At 37.8% G+C, this 16,270-nt stretch overlaps 2 protein-coding genes across 2 annotated transcripts in view; both read right to left on the bottom strand.

Moving 5' to 3' along the window:
- cpne2 (copine II) overlaps window positions 1-1,753 on the bottom strand; it is a 32,219-nt gene extending 30,466 nt beyond the window's left edge. The window contains exon 1 of the mRNA XM_079825922.1: window positions 1,488-1,753. The gene's annotated coding sequence lies outside the window, so the exon portion shown is untranslated. The remainder of the gene's footprint in view (window positions 1-1,487) is intronic.
- A 2,743-nt stretch (window positions 1,754-4,496) lies between these two features.
- Window positions 4,497-16,270, bottom strand: part of nlrc5 (NLR family, CARD domain containing 5) — a 31,728-nt gene continuing 19,954 nt past the window's right edge. The window contains exons 27-44 of the mRNA XM_079825921.1: window positions 13,698-13,784; window positions 13,311-13,373; window positions 13,144-13,185; window positions 12,940-13,023; window positions 12,769-12,852; window positions 10,375-10,458; window positions 9,752-9,835; window positions 9,588-9,674; window positions 9,369-9,452; window positions 9,161-9,262; window positions 8,992-9,075; window positions 8,111-8,194; window positions 7,738-7,821; window positions 7,560-7,643; window positions 7,177-7,254; window positions 6,975-7,058; window positions 6,796-6,879; window positions 4,497-6,670 (exon numbers count right to left, since the gene is read on the bottom strand). Coding sequence (XP_079682047.1) covers window positions 6,598-6,670; window positions 6,796-6,879; window positions 6,975-7,058; window positions 7,177-7,254; window positions 7,560-7,643; window positions 7,738-7,821; window positions 8,111-8,194; window positions 8,992-9,075; window positions 9,161-9,262; window positions 9,369-9,452; window positions 9,588-9,674; window positions 9,752-9,835; window positions 10,375-10,458; window positions 12,769-12,852; window positions 12,940-13,023; window positions 13,144-13,185; window positions 13,311-13,373; window positions 13,698-13,784 — 1,456 coding nt within the window. The 3' untranslated portion in view covers window positions 4,497-6,597. The remainder of the gene's footprint in view (window positions 6,671-6,795; window positions 6,880-6,974; window positions 7,059-7,176; window positions 7,255-7,559; window positions 7,644-7,737; window positions 7,822-8,110; window positions 8,195-8,991; window positions 9,076-9,160; window positions 9,263-9,368; window positions 9,453-9,587; window positions 9,675-9,751; window positions 9,836-10,374; window positions 10,459-12,768; window positions 12,853-12,939; window positions 13,024-13,143; window positions 13,186-13,310; window positions 13,374-13,697; window positions 13,785-16,270) is intronic.

Raw genomic sequence — 16,270 nt, 5'->3', positions numbered from 1 at the left:
AAAATATCTTCTTTGTGTTCAGCAGAACAAAGAAACTCATACGGTTTTGGAACAACTTGAGGGTAAGTAAATGATGACAGAATTTTCATTTTTGGGTGAACTATCGCTTTAAGGGAAGAAGAGATGTAACCCATAGACACAACCTTTCTTTGTAGTGTCCGTAATTTTTTTTTTGAAACACTCCAAAATAACAATTATTTAATCTGGCTTCCTGTCCTCCAGACATGGAACATAAACCACCATAAATCGAACATCTAGAGACTTCCCATTCAGTGGACTTTAACAATTACACATAATTACATCATTTCCCTTTCATCCTGTCATGCATTACCTTCATGGTTCATGGGATTAAAGAGTGCGAACTAGCAGCACAGAGGAAGATCTAAAGTATCAGATGTCAATTTACACTTCAATGTGCTCTTTAATGTCAAAGTGTGCAGTAAATATGATCTTAATAATATTAATTGTAAGTTTGCTTTTTTTGTGCTTAATTTGTTTACTAAAAAACCTCTGGATCAGCTTTGTTATACTGTATCAACTGTGTCAACTACATCCTTTTGCTCAACTGTCAAACCAAATCTTAACCTTAAAATAACATCCTGTTTACTTATTAATAAGTTGTTGAGCCATTCAGTGGTGAGAAAAGTTTATAATGGCTAACTGAGAACAGTATGAATGGAGCTTGTGGTGGTCTACTGTACATGCCGTTAAAAATTCTCTAACTGCAAAAAAAACCTTAAGCAAACAGCAACTGGGTCAATGAAGGGATGCTCTTTTTTTCTTTTTTTTTTTTTGCCTGGTTCAGTTATTCTACATTAAAAATGCAATCCATACAAAGAAAATTTGCATACACCTTTTCTATGATGAGCATCTCATTAAAAGGCTTTTTTTTTTTTTGTACTATTTCTACACAACAAACAACCAAGCAATTTTGTTTTAAAATAGTATTAGTATTTTATAAATACAAGTATTGAAGGTGCAAGGAAAGTAGTGTATTACTTTATACGTGATGGTTACACAACTTGACATTTTAAGATTCATTAAATCTATAGTTTGAAGAAAAATGCACAAATGTTTCCCAAACATGTATGTAACATGTAGCCTATGTAATCAACAGGATTAGACTGAATTCAGGTAAACTGGGCGATTTGTGTCATTCATTGGGATGGTCTTTTTTAAAAATCTAAATTCACCCTTCAAAGGATGACATTTCCAAGAACTTGGCAGATGTGGCAACTGTATTTTTAAGAGTTCTCATTTTTTATCATCAGAGTTATCGTTGGTTGTTCTGGTGCTTTTGTAAAGGCATAGGCTAATTATTATTCGATTTTTTGGCTTGTCAGTTTGTTGTTTTCTTAATCGTCCACACCGGAACTCTTTATGCGCATATTACTTCCTTTCAGACGTTAAAATGTAACAAACCCTGCATGTTTGTGAATGGAAATGATTACTTCGTGAAGTCACTGTATAACTCAATAATAACTCACCTCTCGAAGCTCTCGCGCAATACGCAGCCTACTTTTCTTCAGCGTCTTCTGTCGTTATTTAGTGTTGGTGGCAGCAACTGTGCGTGTCAAAAGGATTGTGGGTTGATTGCATTATCCAGCCAAAAAAAAAAAAAAAAGATCCCAATGCATATATCAGAAGGTAAACGGCGTTAAAGAAGAAGAAAGCGCTTCGCCCTGCTAAAGCGCGTGCAGACTCCAGAGTCGCGCGCTCAATGAACCAACAGTTGTGTAGTTTTCACAGCTCTGAACTCCGCCCGTGTCCACATCTGTCATTACCACACGAGCTAGTCTCTTCTGAGCTATGCCACCATCGAAAAAAGATGAAAAGGAGGAGAAGAAAAGAAAGTAACACACTTGTGTTTTACATTTGTGCCTGTCGCATCTTGATGTGCTTTGCTAAAAACCACGGAAACGCGCGCGCATTGTTCTGAAGAACTTGTGATGAAAACTTATATATATATTTTTTTTTTCCACTTATATTTTATTTATTTTTCATCCGACCGAATCCCATTCTGTCAATAATGTGTAAAATAATTAATTAAAAAAATAATTATAATACATTTTGTCCATCCCTTGTAGGAAGATTGACATTGACTCTTTGAATTGATTTGCTCGTCATTATAATCATCATCGTTGACAGCTAGAATATAAAATGTTCATATACAATGTTATTTTTTCTTGATTATGTTGTACATCACGTCATGCCACCATAGTGACTGACATCTGTGATTTTATCCAAGTGAACAACAGTATTACATGATAAAACATTCAAGAGGCTTGCGGTCCATCGTCCAAAGGCTTACCAGATTCACCAGTGTTGCTTTACTGCCATCTAGCAGTAATATTGCAGTATGCAAAAAAGTTTGACCAGGCCTAATTTTTGAGAAGGGTAGACCCTAGTTTTTTGTACGAATTAGCAGTTTATACTATTTTATAGCACTTACTATTCAAGTCTGTATTTATTTTATTATTTTTCAGGGATGATTTAGTTGTTTCGTTGTATACATTTAATTACTAAGTGACCTGATGACGGTAATTTAATTACTTTCCCAATGAAAATTTAAATTAAGGGATTACTCTTAATTTTACTGTAACTTAATTACAGTTACTTCTGATGTAATTGCATTAATAAATATACTGTATAGCCCATAGAACAATTCTATATGAAACAATAGTGGGTTTAACATCAAACTTTTATGTTAAAATGTGTGTACCGTGAATAATTATTATGTATAGATAAATACACACACATGTATGTATATATTTAAGAAAAATTTGGTACATTTATATATAACATATTTATAATTATATATAATATAAATTATATAATTATATGCATGTAAATATTTCTTAAATATATACATGTATGTGTGTGTATTCAAATATACATAATAATTTTACATAGTATACACACATATATTACGTAAACACAAACTTTTATTTTGGATGCGATTAATCGTTTGACAGCCCTATTTTTAATATAACCCTCTCTCTTTAAATACTTTGGCCAGTTCAAGGATAATTTATGCAATTGTCAAAAGTGCAGTTTCATGTCTATTGTATTGTTTAACTCAGGGTTCCTCGAACTCGGTCCTGGAGGGCCTCTGTCCTGTGGAGTTTAGCTCCAACCCTGATCAAACTCATCTACCTGTGATTTTCTAGTGAGCCTGAACATAGATATACATAATAAAGGCTAGATGTCTCGTCCGCGCTGCTGGCCAATGGAGGTCGACGTCCGCACCTGGCGGCCATCTTGTCACAGGCAGCTCGCTCACTCGTTACATTGTGTTTTAATGGTGCATGTACTTTTTAAATAACCATAACTTGCTCAATTTTCTACCGATTTTCAAACTGTTTGGTTTGTTATAAACGTCAGAGATGTAGTTATGACACTGCATACTTATGAATAATTATTCATAATTTGTTCAAGCATCCAGAATTATAGCCACGTTAATAACGTTTGTAAGAAACCAAACCATTTGTAAATCAGTTAAGATTTCAGCGAGATATGAGTATTTGTGTTCGTGCAGATCACTCACCTTACATCAGGTACCACAGAGCCCGCCAGAAAGCTTGCCTGTGACAAGATGGCCGCCGGTGATGACGTTAGAGACTCCGCCATAAGACATCTAGTCTTTATATACATATCTATGATCCTGAATACCTTGATTAGCTTGCTCAGGTGTGTTTGATCAGGGTTGGAGATAAACTCTGCAGGACAGTGGCCCTCCAGGATCGAGTATGAGGAACCCTGGTTTAACTGGTCGAGGTTGATGTGGGATTTAGAAAGTAATTAGTAATACGTATTCCAATACTTTTTAGAGAGCGTAATTAGTAGTAATCTTATTACACTGTTGAATATGTAATAAGTAGCTAGTAATTAATTACTTTTTTAGACCCAAACACTGGTCCTAACCAACCCCTAACCCTAAACATACCTGTTGGTAACACTCGTGAAATATTTAACTTAAATTGTTTCAATATCTGAGCAACTGTATTCTGGTTTTAAAATTTATTTTAATTTTTTGGAAAGAAAGACTATTTTCAGTGTATGTGCGAGACTTAAATTGTGAATCATGTCTTATGTGATACACTTAACAAAGTGCAGTAAACGGTAAACAATTTTTCTACAAACTAGTGTGTTTATTAGCATGTTAATAAATTAAAATAATTACTAGATAAATACTAAAATAAATACTAGTTTACAACATCCAGCAGCACAATGAACTGTTTTAAATTAAGTTTAAAATGGTCACGCTTGCTCTTACGTTAAAAAAAGCTAGAAAAATCATAAAAGATGAATCATTTCCATGGGTCTACTTCCTTGCATCTGTTTGAAGTTTGAATCAGGTCGCCTCTGTTGGTGTAGAATTGGCTAGTGGTGCTGTTACAAAAAACTAGGTATAATCGTATAATAATAATAATAGAAGACACTCTATTATATATATTCTATTTTGAGATCTGATTAAATAAACTATTGTCCAAAATATGAATTTTATGATGAATCATATTTATTTATAATTTCAGTACACATTAAAAAAAAACACCCTGAATAGATGAATAGCATCAATAAATGCTCATTGATCAGTGCAAGTACTAGAGAGAATGGTTGTGCATTTACCAGTGACACAAGCACTGAGCATTTTCACTTTACAAGTTGAGTAAAGCACTTTGCAAATAACAAATAAGAAATGTTTCAATAGATAAAAGCTGAACAGATCGAATAAAATACAGACATAAATACGTAATTTAAAGGAGAACACAACATGGTGGAGTCCAGGGCGGATCAGTGCATGAATGCCCCTAATGGAGGATTGGCTCTGAGTTCAAGATACCTTAGTTTGGTGTATCAGCAAAGAGCATGACTGTGCTGTACCTTTACAAGAGAGCTGCCTGCTTCATTGTGCTACAACTAGCTAATTGTAAATATAAGTTAATTGTGCTTTTTTTTTTTTTGGCACAGCTTATGTCACATGCTCTTTTTCTTTACTGACCAGAGCCTACTGTTTGCATTAGATGGACATTAAATGATTCCAGTCCCTGAACAGCTGGGAAGTCTGTTGTTTGGTGTAATGAATTGCTCTAATGAGGTAATGTGTTCCCCGATTAAATAACCTAATTTTAAAACATAACATAGCATAACACCAATATTATTTACAATATATAAAAAAAAAAAACATACAGTCAAACCAAAATGTTTTCAGACACCTTCAACATTTTCTCACATTATCACAGTTTATTCGCTATAGTTTTTAGAAAATGGTAATAAAATATGACAAGAACTCTAAGTCAGAACAAATTCATCTTGATATGTCAGATAACTTTGATAGAAAGGTATGTAATGGACTACAATCAACCAATCAGCTGTCAGCTGTTAAATTTAAGTGCACAATTAGATAATATCAATTTAGGTCAACCAATTACCACGCCATGCTTAATTTTGTTCAGTTTTAAAAGGTTGCATTAGCAATTAAAGAAAAAACGGTAACACTTCACAATAAGGTTCATTAGTTAACATTAGTTAACTACATTAGTAAACATGAACTAAGAATGAACTGCACTTATAAAGCATTTATTTATCTTTGTTAAAGGGGACATTAACTTTTTTTATACTGTTGGGGTCAACTTATGACGTTTGCGTGGTTTTTATATTCAAAAAAATCATAATGAATAAGTAATAGGCTATTATTAAAAATCATAATGAATAAGTAAAAGGCTATTTTCTGCCTGGTTTTGAGGCTCTCTAAACGCCCACGGCTAGGATTGGATAAGATTTGCATATTTAATGAGCTTTAGCTCCCCTGTTTTGAGAGCGTGTGGGAAAACGCTCACAGGGCTCGCAAAATGTCTTTATCAAACAAACACAATGATTCATCTCTCATCCACCCGCGATCGATTGGAATGTTATTTTTTTATTACTTGGCCGGCCCGATCTGAGAATATAACCTCGAACCGTACACACACACACACACACACACATGGGCGCGCGCAAGAAAGGAATGTTATTTCACTATTTAAGATAGCCCGTCGGCAGGCCGGGATTACATTTTGCTAGCCCGTCTGAAAAACACAAAGCCCCGGGACGAGCACAATGAAATTTTATATATCAAAGGCTCATAGGAAAGTTGATTTCTCAATTCATCACCCCTTTAATGTTCATTTCAACATTTACTAATGCATTATTAAAATCTTGTAAACATTATTTAATGCACCGTGAACTAACATGAACAAACCATTTTTATTAACTAACGTTAACAAAGATGAACAAATACAGTAACAAACGTATTGCTCATGGTAAGTTCATGTTAGTTTATACATTAACTAATGTTAACTAATGAAACCTTATTGTAAAGTGTTACCGAAAAAACACAAGCAAAACATGGTCAGGCCAAAGTGTCTGAATAATTTTGGTCCCAAATTTGTATCAATTTTTACTGGTAGTCCACTATATGAAGAATTTTGGGGTATAATATGTCACAGTTTACTTTAATTTTGCTATCCTCACTTACATAAATGAACTATAGTGTCCTGCACCCACTAATAAAAAATGATATGGTGTCTGAATAATTTTTGGTTTAACTGTAAGTGGTTAAACTGATGAAAAATTCAGCCGCTGATCTTTTAGATTCTCATCATCTTTGGCAATTGGGTTCCTCCAGAGTCTGTATAAAGTGACAAATGTAGAGAAGCTCAGATTTTATGTGCATGTCAAGCAGTTACACTAATTGATTCTTATTAATTACGCAAACTTGAATTGTCCGATCAAGAGTATATATGCTAGTCATACCTTATTACTTCAATGGAGTGGCATGATGGGAGGCATTCGGCTATCGCTGTGGCTCCTGTCGTGGTTATATTATTTGCCTCCAGGCTGCAATAATTAGTTTTAAAACATCAGCATACTGTAAATACAACATGTTATCAACCAAAAAGTTACACCTTCACTGCAAGCCCCCAAGTACTTACTCAAGTCGTTTCAGCTTTGTACACAGGGGCAGAATCTTAGCCAGTGTCAATGCAAGACTGTCACCACATCCATTCCACGACAAGCTAAAAAAAAAAAGACAATGACTTTATAAACTAAGTTCTGTTTTAAAAAAACACACAGGGACCAGAATAATTTGCATTTATGAGTCAAACTACAGCATTTAAAGAAGGATGACCCCACCTGACATCTTCTATGGATGGACAGTGTTTGAGGGATGATGCCACACCAACCAGATCGGAACACCCAATTGAAGTCAAACTGAGAGACAAAAAGTTACTTATAGTAGTGCTTAATATTTTTGTGGAAATCAAGACCCCCCCCCCCCCAATTCTTTTATGAATAGAAGTGTCAAAAGAACAGCATTTATTTGAAATAGAAATATTGTAAATGTCTTTACTTGATCAACTTAATACATCCTTGCTGAATAAAAGTATGAATATTTCTTTCAAAGTACATTTCGTTAAAATAGAAGAAAACTTTTGGACAGTAGTGTGAGATCAAACGATCATATATGCGAACAAATCGATCATATATGTGGCTCTATAATGTATTTATTGTCTTACTGTAGTATTTTCAGTGCCTTCATGCTCATGAGACCTTCACAAAGAGCCTTGGATCCTTGTGGGTCAAACTGATTCTCTGACAAACTTTAAAAAAATATATTAAAAAAAAATCACCATTTTGCTGACATATTTTTAAAGCACATTATTTACTATGTAGACCACAACACGCATGGCTTACTTGAGTTCTGAAAGCTGAGGCAATAACGGAAGGACTTGAGATAGTTTAGCGGCACTGGCCTGACCAAGCAGATTTTTGGACAGCCTGTGAAAAGAAAATAATGAAGAATGGTCAGCTACTGATTTTGCAAGTACACTCTCATAAAATAAAAGGTACAAAAGCTGTCACTGGGGCGGTACCTTTTCAAAAGGTACACATTTGTTCTTGTCAGATACTAACATGTACACTTAGGTATTACCTTTAAGGTACCAATATGCACCCTTTAGGTAAAAAAGTGTAACTTTTGAAAAAGGTACCGCCCCAGTGACAGCTTTTGTACCTTTTTTCTGAGAGTGTAATATCACACATTAATGAAATAAAGTAAATGTTTTACTGTAGTTTCTGAAGAGCTCTGCAATGGGATAAAGCTGTCAGTAGCTTCTCTCCAGACTGGTCACTTATACTGTTGTCTGAGAGACTGCAAAAATGTAATTAGTAAAAAACTATCAAGTTCATTGAGGAAAATGAATAATGATGCAAGTTATAACAAATAACAAATCTAGACAATAACAATTCAAATGTTTGGGGTCGGTAAGATTTTTTAATGTTTTTTTAAAAAAGTCTCTTTTGTAAAAAACAGTAATGTTGTGAAATATTATTACCATTTAAAATCACCGTTTTGAGTAAACCATAATACATTTTTTCAGGATTTATTTATTTGAAATTGTAAATACATTTTGTAAGTTTGTAAAAATCTGAAACATTTAATGCATCCTTGCTAAATAAAGGTATTAATTTCTTTACAAAAAACTTGTTCTCACTGAAACTTGAGAACAGTAGTGTTCATAATTCATAGAAAAGTTGGTGTATATTTCCACCATATTTAATTGTCTCCGCTAGATGGCGCTCTATTAAAAGCCTTGTGAATTGTTCTTTCAGGTGAGGAATAATCTTAAAGGGATAGTTTACCCAAAAATGAAAATGTTGTCATCATTTACTCTCCCTTAAGTTGTTCCAAACATGTACAAGTTTCTTTGTTCTGTTGAACACAAAGGAAGTTATTTTGAAGAATGTTGGTAATCAGACAGTTGACGGTAGCTATTTTTTTCCTACTATGGAAGTCAATGGGGCCCATCAACTGTCTGGTTACCAACATTCCTCAAAATATTTTTTTTTTGTGTCAGAAAGAAACTTATACGGGTTTGGAACAACTTCAAATTGTTAATTTTGGGGTGAACTATCCCTTTAATCTTATACTCAATGCAGTTGCTTTACCTCAGTTTCAGTAGTTTGGTCCATGAAGGAAGGTATTTCACAAGCTCATTAGTACCACCATCTCCCATTCGCCAACTTTCCAACCTGTAAATAGCATAAAAGATATTTACAAATTACCAAATGTTGTTAGCATTTGTGTGCATGTGCTTTTACGGACCACAACACTTACTCAATCTCTTCCATCTGTCTAAACCCCTTAAAAGAGTCAAGTAGACAGAGAACGCCAGTGCCATTCACAAATGTCTCTGTCACCACTCTAATGTTGTTCAAGCTAAGGAGAGCAAACAACCAGATTAGAGATGAAAAAAGATTGGTTTATGGGAGAGTATACCTGCTTATTGAGTGTTTGCTAAATTTACAATGAACACGGGCCTTACCTGAGGCTCCGAAGGGAGGTCAAGCGGCTGAAGCCTTGTGCTAGGATGGTTATACCCTCTTCATCAAGTACCACAGAGTCCAGTCTATAAATGAAAATAAAATATTAAATATGGTATATCCTGATTCCTGTCAATGACAGTGAATGTATTACAAAATAGCCACATTTCTTAAATTCAAGAGTGTGGTGTTAGAAAAGATGACAATACAACATCTATTACCGTATCTCTGCCAGTGAGACGCACTGCACCAGACCTTTGACCAGGTCACGCCCTCGAGCTGTTGTCCAACCAGAGCACTGGGACAGACTGGACAAAAATATATCAGCCAATGAGCAATGTTGTACTGTTGCGATGAGAAATAATGAAGAAAATCAGACACTTACTTGAATGACTTTAGATTTGGCACACTTTGAAGAGCTCTCCCAAATATTGCAGCTCCACGGTCACCTAAAACAAACTGGGACAAACTAAAAGACATATAAGAAGGAAAAGATAAATAAGCTCACATAATGAAATTACACATACTTTACCCAGTAAAAAAACATTTTTTCCAATTGCAAAGTTAAAGGGTTAGTTCACCCAAAAATGAAAATTCTGTCATTAATGACTCCACCCATACAACCTTCATTCATCTTTGGAACACAAATTAAGATATTTTTGATGAAATCCAAGAGCTCTCTGACCTCTGTCTGACAGGCTAGAAGAAATTGTTGAATAAAGTCGTTTCGTTTTTTGCACACAAAAAGTATTCTCATCGCTTTATTAAATTAAGGTTGAACCACTTTAGTCACACGGATAATTTTAACAATGTCTTTACTACCTTTTTGGACCTTGAAACTCTTGGATTTCATCAAAAATATCTTAATTTGTGTTCCGAAGATGAACAAAGGTCTTATGGGTTTGGAACGACATGAGGGTGAGTAATTAATGACAGAATTTTCATTTTTGGGTGAACTAACCCTTTAAATTTTACTTGGATAAAAGAGTAATAGGTAAGACAACACACCTCAGACTCTCAAATGCTGAAGTGTTTGGTAATGCTTCAACAAGAGTTTCCACCTCATCCTCAGCTGCTGCTTTCAAATCCAGACTGCAAAGTATTACAGTACTTATAATAAAACCAAGAGTATTACAAATGAAGAACATAAGGTTATTTCTTCAACATCTTCTTTAGGTACCAGGGGTTGATTTTTATCTTATTTTATGTAAAATTACATGTTTTAAAGTATGACCATCTAAAAACAGAGTAAATTCTAAATAATTGAAATATCCATATGCCTGGTTTCACAGACAAGGTTTAAGCCTATAGTCCCAGACTAAAATGCATGTTTGAGTTGATTTAACTGAAAGCAACTTGTACTGACAAATCTTAAAATATGTCAGTGCCATTGTTTTGTCTCAAGATGCACACCAGTAACTTTTTCTTTCAAAGGCATGTTTAAAAACGCTTATTTGATCTAAGGCCTAATCCTGCCTTAATCTAAGCCCTGTCTGTGAAACCAGGCTGTAGTGCACCATGTTTTGGTTTTGTGAATCTCATTTTAGTTTCCATTGCTGAGTCCCAATTCAGAGGCGCATACAAATGCAGCCTCCAAATGCCTCTTTCATTTCCTGTGAAATGAAGGATACAACAGATGGATCCTTCGCGTCCTTGCCTACCCTAGACTTCATTGCACGCCAGTGACAACAGGACGTTTTGAAGATAATTTGCTGAATTACGCTTTTAAACACAAGTATTGGGCTTCGACTTACTCAAATATAAAATGATACAAATGTGGAAAAAAAAGTAAAAATTCAACACTGTTCAAATGTTGACAGCTTATTAAAATTATATATAGTTTATACTCTTTATTATACGGACCATGGTGAACATATTTAGACATTTTGTGATCCCTGTTTTGTTTTCAATATAACTTTCAAAAAAGTCTAGTACAAACGTTACTGTCACTCATCAATGGCAGCTGTCACAGTTGCTAGGCGACAAGAACAGTCCTCCGTAGGCTAGACACGTCCCATTTAGCAACACTCAGCCTTCGAGTCCTTCGAAGGATGCAGCCTTTAAATTGGGACACAGCCCATGTCTTTCAATTTGCATTGTCTTTGTTATTTTCCTAGTTTAGTCATGTGGTTCCTCATGTCACCATGTCATGTGCTTCTCTTGCTCTACGTGTTATGTTTTCATTAGGTGTGTTTGACTTAAAGCGGCGCTGCGTAGGCTGATCAGTGTATGACATCAAAGTACCACAAGAGTGATTTTAAAGTATACAAAGCCGTCTGCTCTGTAATCGCTCTTGCGGTACTTTGATGTCATCATACACCGATCGGTCGGCACAGCGCTGCTTCAAGTCGAACACACTTATTGGTTTATTCTAGTCATGTGTTTCTCTGTTCTGTTTAATCATTGGCTTATTATTTGATTACTTCCATGTATTCATTGTTATGTGATTAGTTAACGTGTATTTATACCCCTCATCTAACTTTCTGTAACATATATCCACTGGAGGCAAGTCTAAAGTAAGAACCCAGGTGCAGTTTATTGACAAGATAACAAAAATAAAAAACGTAGACTTAAAAAACGTTACTAAAAACTTGGCTTGAAACATGACTTGACTAGAAAAGAAACGTGAACATAGACTTTAACATGGACCTGAACATGAACTTGGACATGAATAAACCAATGAAAACACAACATATAGAGCAAGAGAAGCACATGACATGGTCACATGAGGAACTGGGGAATCACATGACTATAGTGAAGACTGTAGGTGTGTTCGACTTGAAGTGGCGCTGTGCAGATCGATATACTGTAGGTGTATGACATCAAAAGTAATGCGAGAGTAATTCGAGAGCAGACGGCCCGTATCTGCATAGCGCCGCATGCAAAATGACACACCTAATGCAAAATGAAAGACATGGAATGTAAAACAAGATTCACAAAGCCAAAACATGACAGTGTGAAATACGTGTTATGATTTCTATCATATTATTAGGACTGTCCCTCAGCTGTGGCACCATTTACATTACTCCAAATTGTTTTGCCCCCAATACATTTTTCTCAAAAGTTAGTTTACTTGTTTACTTAAAGAGCTTGGGGGGAAAAAAGAGAAATCAAGTAAAATATTATTTGTGAGCATGATATTTTTATTGTACTCAATTTTTAATCAAGCTTTAATTTTGTCAAATTATGCAAATAGAATACAAAAATTATTGAATTGTGTGTATTTAAGATACACAGATGCTACAAAATTTGCACCAGCAACAAAAACATGTCCTGTGATGTATGTACTGCATATCCACTGAAGACATTATGTAAAAAGTACATCAAAGTTTAATAAAAACACCCATACATATAAAATAAAGATGACTATCTGTTTATTGTGCTTAATTATGAAACACTTACGTGAGGCTCTTGAGATTCAGTAGGGACGGAATGATTGCAGAAAAAAATTCTGCGCCTTTTTGGCCCACTTTAAGCTGAGAGAACCTGGACACAAAATGAAGTGAACAGGATTCAAACTAAGAAAAAAAGACATTGAACACACCAAAATCAGCATAACTCTCATTGACTTACTTTAGATCCTGCAAGGCTAGACATTTCTGGATGGGAAGTGTCAGAGGAGTGAGATGCTGTCCTTCTATCTCACAGCCATCAAAGCTAAAGAATGTGACAAAAGTGGTGTTGTACATCAAATGCACAGAATATCATATTAAAATACAAGTAAAGAAAAACACAAAACACCCAACAACCTTACAAGCAAACAAAAAACCAACACACCTGATGGACAGCAGAGCAGGTGAGACATTTTCAGGATGAACTCTGGCAGAAAGAAAAGGGCCAAATTAACTTTGCATATGTAACATTGTAAACCATTTTTATACACAATATTTATAGCACTCCACACTGTATGAGCATTAAAATTATAGGGAGTTATGAAACATTACATTGAAGTGGAGCTGGGACTGGAATTGGCATCTGTTATGATGTTTATGGAAGCACGGTTGACCCTGCAAATATTGGGTAAAATATGTTTTATAATCTCCTTGGGATGTTTCATAATCAATATTTAGTGCTAAACGTTTTATATAATCACTTAGGAATACATAATTAAGTTAGTATCATTTGCAAATGGATACATGTAAATGTGTGAGTGGGGTTGAAATTAGGACGAAATGAGGGTCACATTACCACACAGGAAAACATTAGCTCACATACACACAGTTCAAATAAACTTGTTTATGTGGTACATGTCATGCATGCCAAGTTATCCGTGGTCACATAATGTATGTGTGTGTGTGTGTGGCTTGTAGGTTAGTGCTTTAGGACTGCACCTGATTTCTTTGATGTGTGGCTGCAGATTCAGGCATTTGGCAATGAGACTGATAACAGCATTTCCTTTCAGCCACGGCTCTTCAATCCTAATGAAAGCACCCCAAAAATATCATTATGCTATTGTAGCTGCTATATAAATGTTACATGTATGCCCTGTCTTGTGTTTTGATTAAGATTCTGTTTCTCCCCAGTTTGGTTAATTAGTCATGTCTGTCACCTGTGTCTCGTCCATCACCTGCACCTCATTTGCTCTGTGTATGTAAACCCTCAGTTTTCCCTCAGTGTTTGTCGGTTCTCTTTAATGTTTGACGTGTCTATGTGTGTTCCTGAGTTTTATTATTAAAAGTTCCTGTTTCCTGTTCTCCTCGTCTCCGTGAGCTCATTGCCAGCACGTAACCGTGACAGAAGAACCGACCGAAACAGTTTTTTTGCGGCGTCTTCTTTTTGCTTCTTTGAGTTTTTTCCCGTTTCCCATGGCCCTTCCCGCTGTTCGTCTGCTCTGCCTGGAGCAGGGAGACCGTCCGCTGGAAGCGCATACACGGGACTTCTTGGACCTTGCGTGGCAGACGCACTTCCCAGACCGCTCGCTCTGTGTTTTTTACCATGCCGGCCTGAGCGAGCGGTCGAGGGCTTGCGTTCCAGCGGGCGGTCCCAAGGAGGATTTAGCCGCATTCGTGGAGTGGGTACTGGTATCCAACAACTCGCCATTCACCATCGGCCCCGTTGAGGAGGACAGCGGTACCAGTCCCACTCCACCACTGCCAGAGACCAGCCAACCACCACCAGCGAGTGATGCAACGGAGAAGTTGCACGAGCCCCCCGCAGACCGTGGGGACCGGCCACCCGCAAGTGACGTGCCCGTACCAGTGATGCGCGGGTTGATCCAAAATGAGCGGGTGCCCGCGGCCACCCGCGGTTACCCGCGGTTACGAGTCATCCAAAAATATTTTTAATGATATTCGGGTCACGGTCGGTCGGATCGTCAATAAATCCTTATTTACCTTTTGAATGTTGAGCGTTATTAACTTTTGAATAAATGCTGACGCGGGACAAAATGCCCGATTTCCCAAAACGTTGAACTGAGCAATGCCATTGTACCATTTTAATAGGCTACTTTTAAACGCATTTAAAGTCAGTTTTATGTATTTTCTGAGAGGGGGCGGGATTTTTGTTGGGAAAGTCGGGGGAGAGACGCACACTTCGATTAGACTGGATAAACACATGCAGCATCTTAATTGTTAAGAAAATTAAACGAAATAAATGAATAAATCAAGCCTGTATTACATAACACTATAGGCTATATCATACAGCATTCAGAAAAATAACAGTTTGCGCTCCTAAGGGCTTTCACACTTTTCCAAATGTTTTCCAAATGTGGGCTGATGAATTCTTCAAGCCGGGTCGAAACATAAACATCGCGTTCATCAATAATATGCATCTGGAGCTGAAATGGAAAATGATGGGCCGCCGCAAGAACTTCCTGCTCTCGCTGCTGCACCTCTGAGCACACCACGTCAGGGCCTGAAACATTTTCTCAATGGCCCAATGAGCTACGATGAGCATTTACTACTTTTAAAAAATGCGGGTCAGGAAGCGGGTCGGGTACAATATTTTCTTCTTTTTTTTTTTGCGGTCCGAGTTGCGGGCGGGTTAGTTGAAAACGTCGGTCGGGTGCGGGTTGTTTATACATTGACCCGCGCATCACTGGCCCGTACCGAGGACAAGGACGGAGTGTGTCATCGCCGCGGAGCCCGGACCACCAACAAGGTCTGACCAGGTGCGTGAGCCGGCAACGCCGTACATCGCGGAGGGAGTTATTGTGTAGTTCGAGGGCTGGGAGGAAAGCCCCACCCAAAACACCGCCGCAGTGGATGAGTTGAAGGAAGCCGCTGGCAGCTACATGGAGGAGCTGAGGACAGTTTTGGAGGTGGACCTGATGGACTTTTATGGAGAGGTTTTTCCTGTACCCCCTGTATCTCCTTCCAAGTCTCCAGTGTCCCCAGTATCTCCAGAGGTTCAGGAATTCCCACCCAGCCTCCCTCTCCCACCTCCTCAGTTGGTCCATTCCTCAGTGCGCTGTGTGGACACGCCTAGTGTCTTCAGGCCACCAGCTCTGTCCAGCACTGAGGTTCCCCTGACTCCGCCTCCAGCCTCCGTGCCCCCTGCTCTGCCTCGGCCCGTCGACACTTAAGCGCCTCCCTGGCTCCTCCCTCCCTCGGCTCCACCAGACACCATCGGCCATACAGCTTCTCCGGGCTCCCTCGTCTCTCCGGCTCCGCCTTGGTCAGTCGTCGACCTGCCTTCACCTGCGGCTTCGTCTGGCTCCGCCTTCCCTTCAGCTCCGCCTTTGTCCTCGGTCCCTCCAGTTCAGCCGCTGTCCTCTGGTTTCCCGGTTCCACCTCGGGTGCTCGTCGCTGCGGTGCTACCGGTCTCCTGGACCATCAGCTTCGCGGGGGCTCGTCGGCTCCATCTCTGGCTCCTTCTCCGTTGGTCGTCCCCAGGGTGTCGTCTACCTCCCAGTCGTCTCCTCCATCCGCCCTGGGGCCTCGTCCTGGCTGGTTTCTGGCACACC

This window comes from Gobio gobio (genome assembly GCF_949357685.1).
Source record: "Gobio gobio genome assembly, chromosome: 9".
Lineage (NCBI taxonomy): Eukaryota > Metazoa > Chordata > Actinopteri > Cypriniformes > Gobionidae > Gobio > Gobio gobio.
The sequence above is the reverse complement of the archived record's forward strand: the minus strand, read 5'-3'. Positions and strand labels throughout refer to the sequence as shown.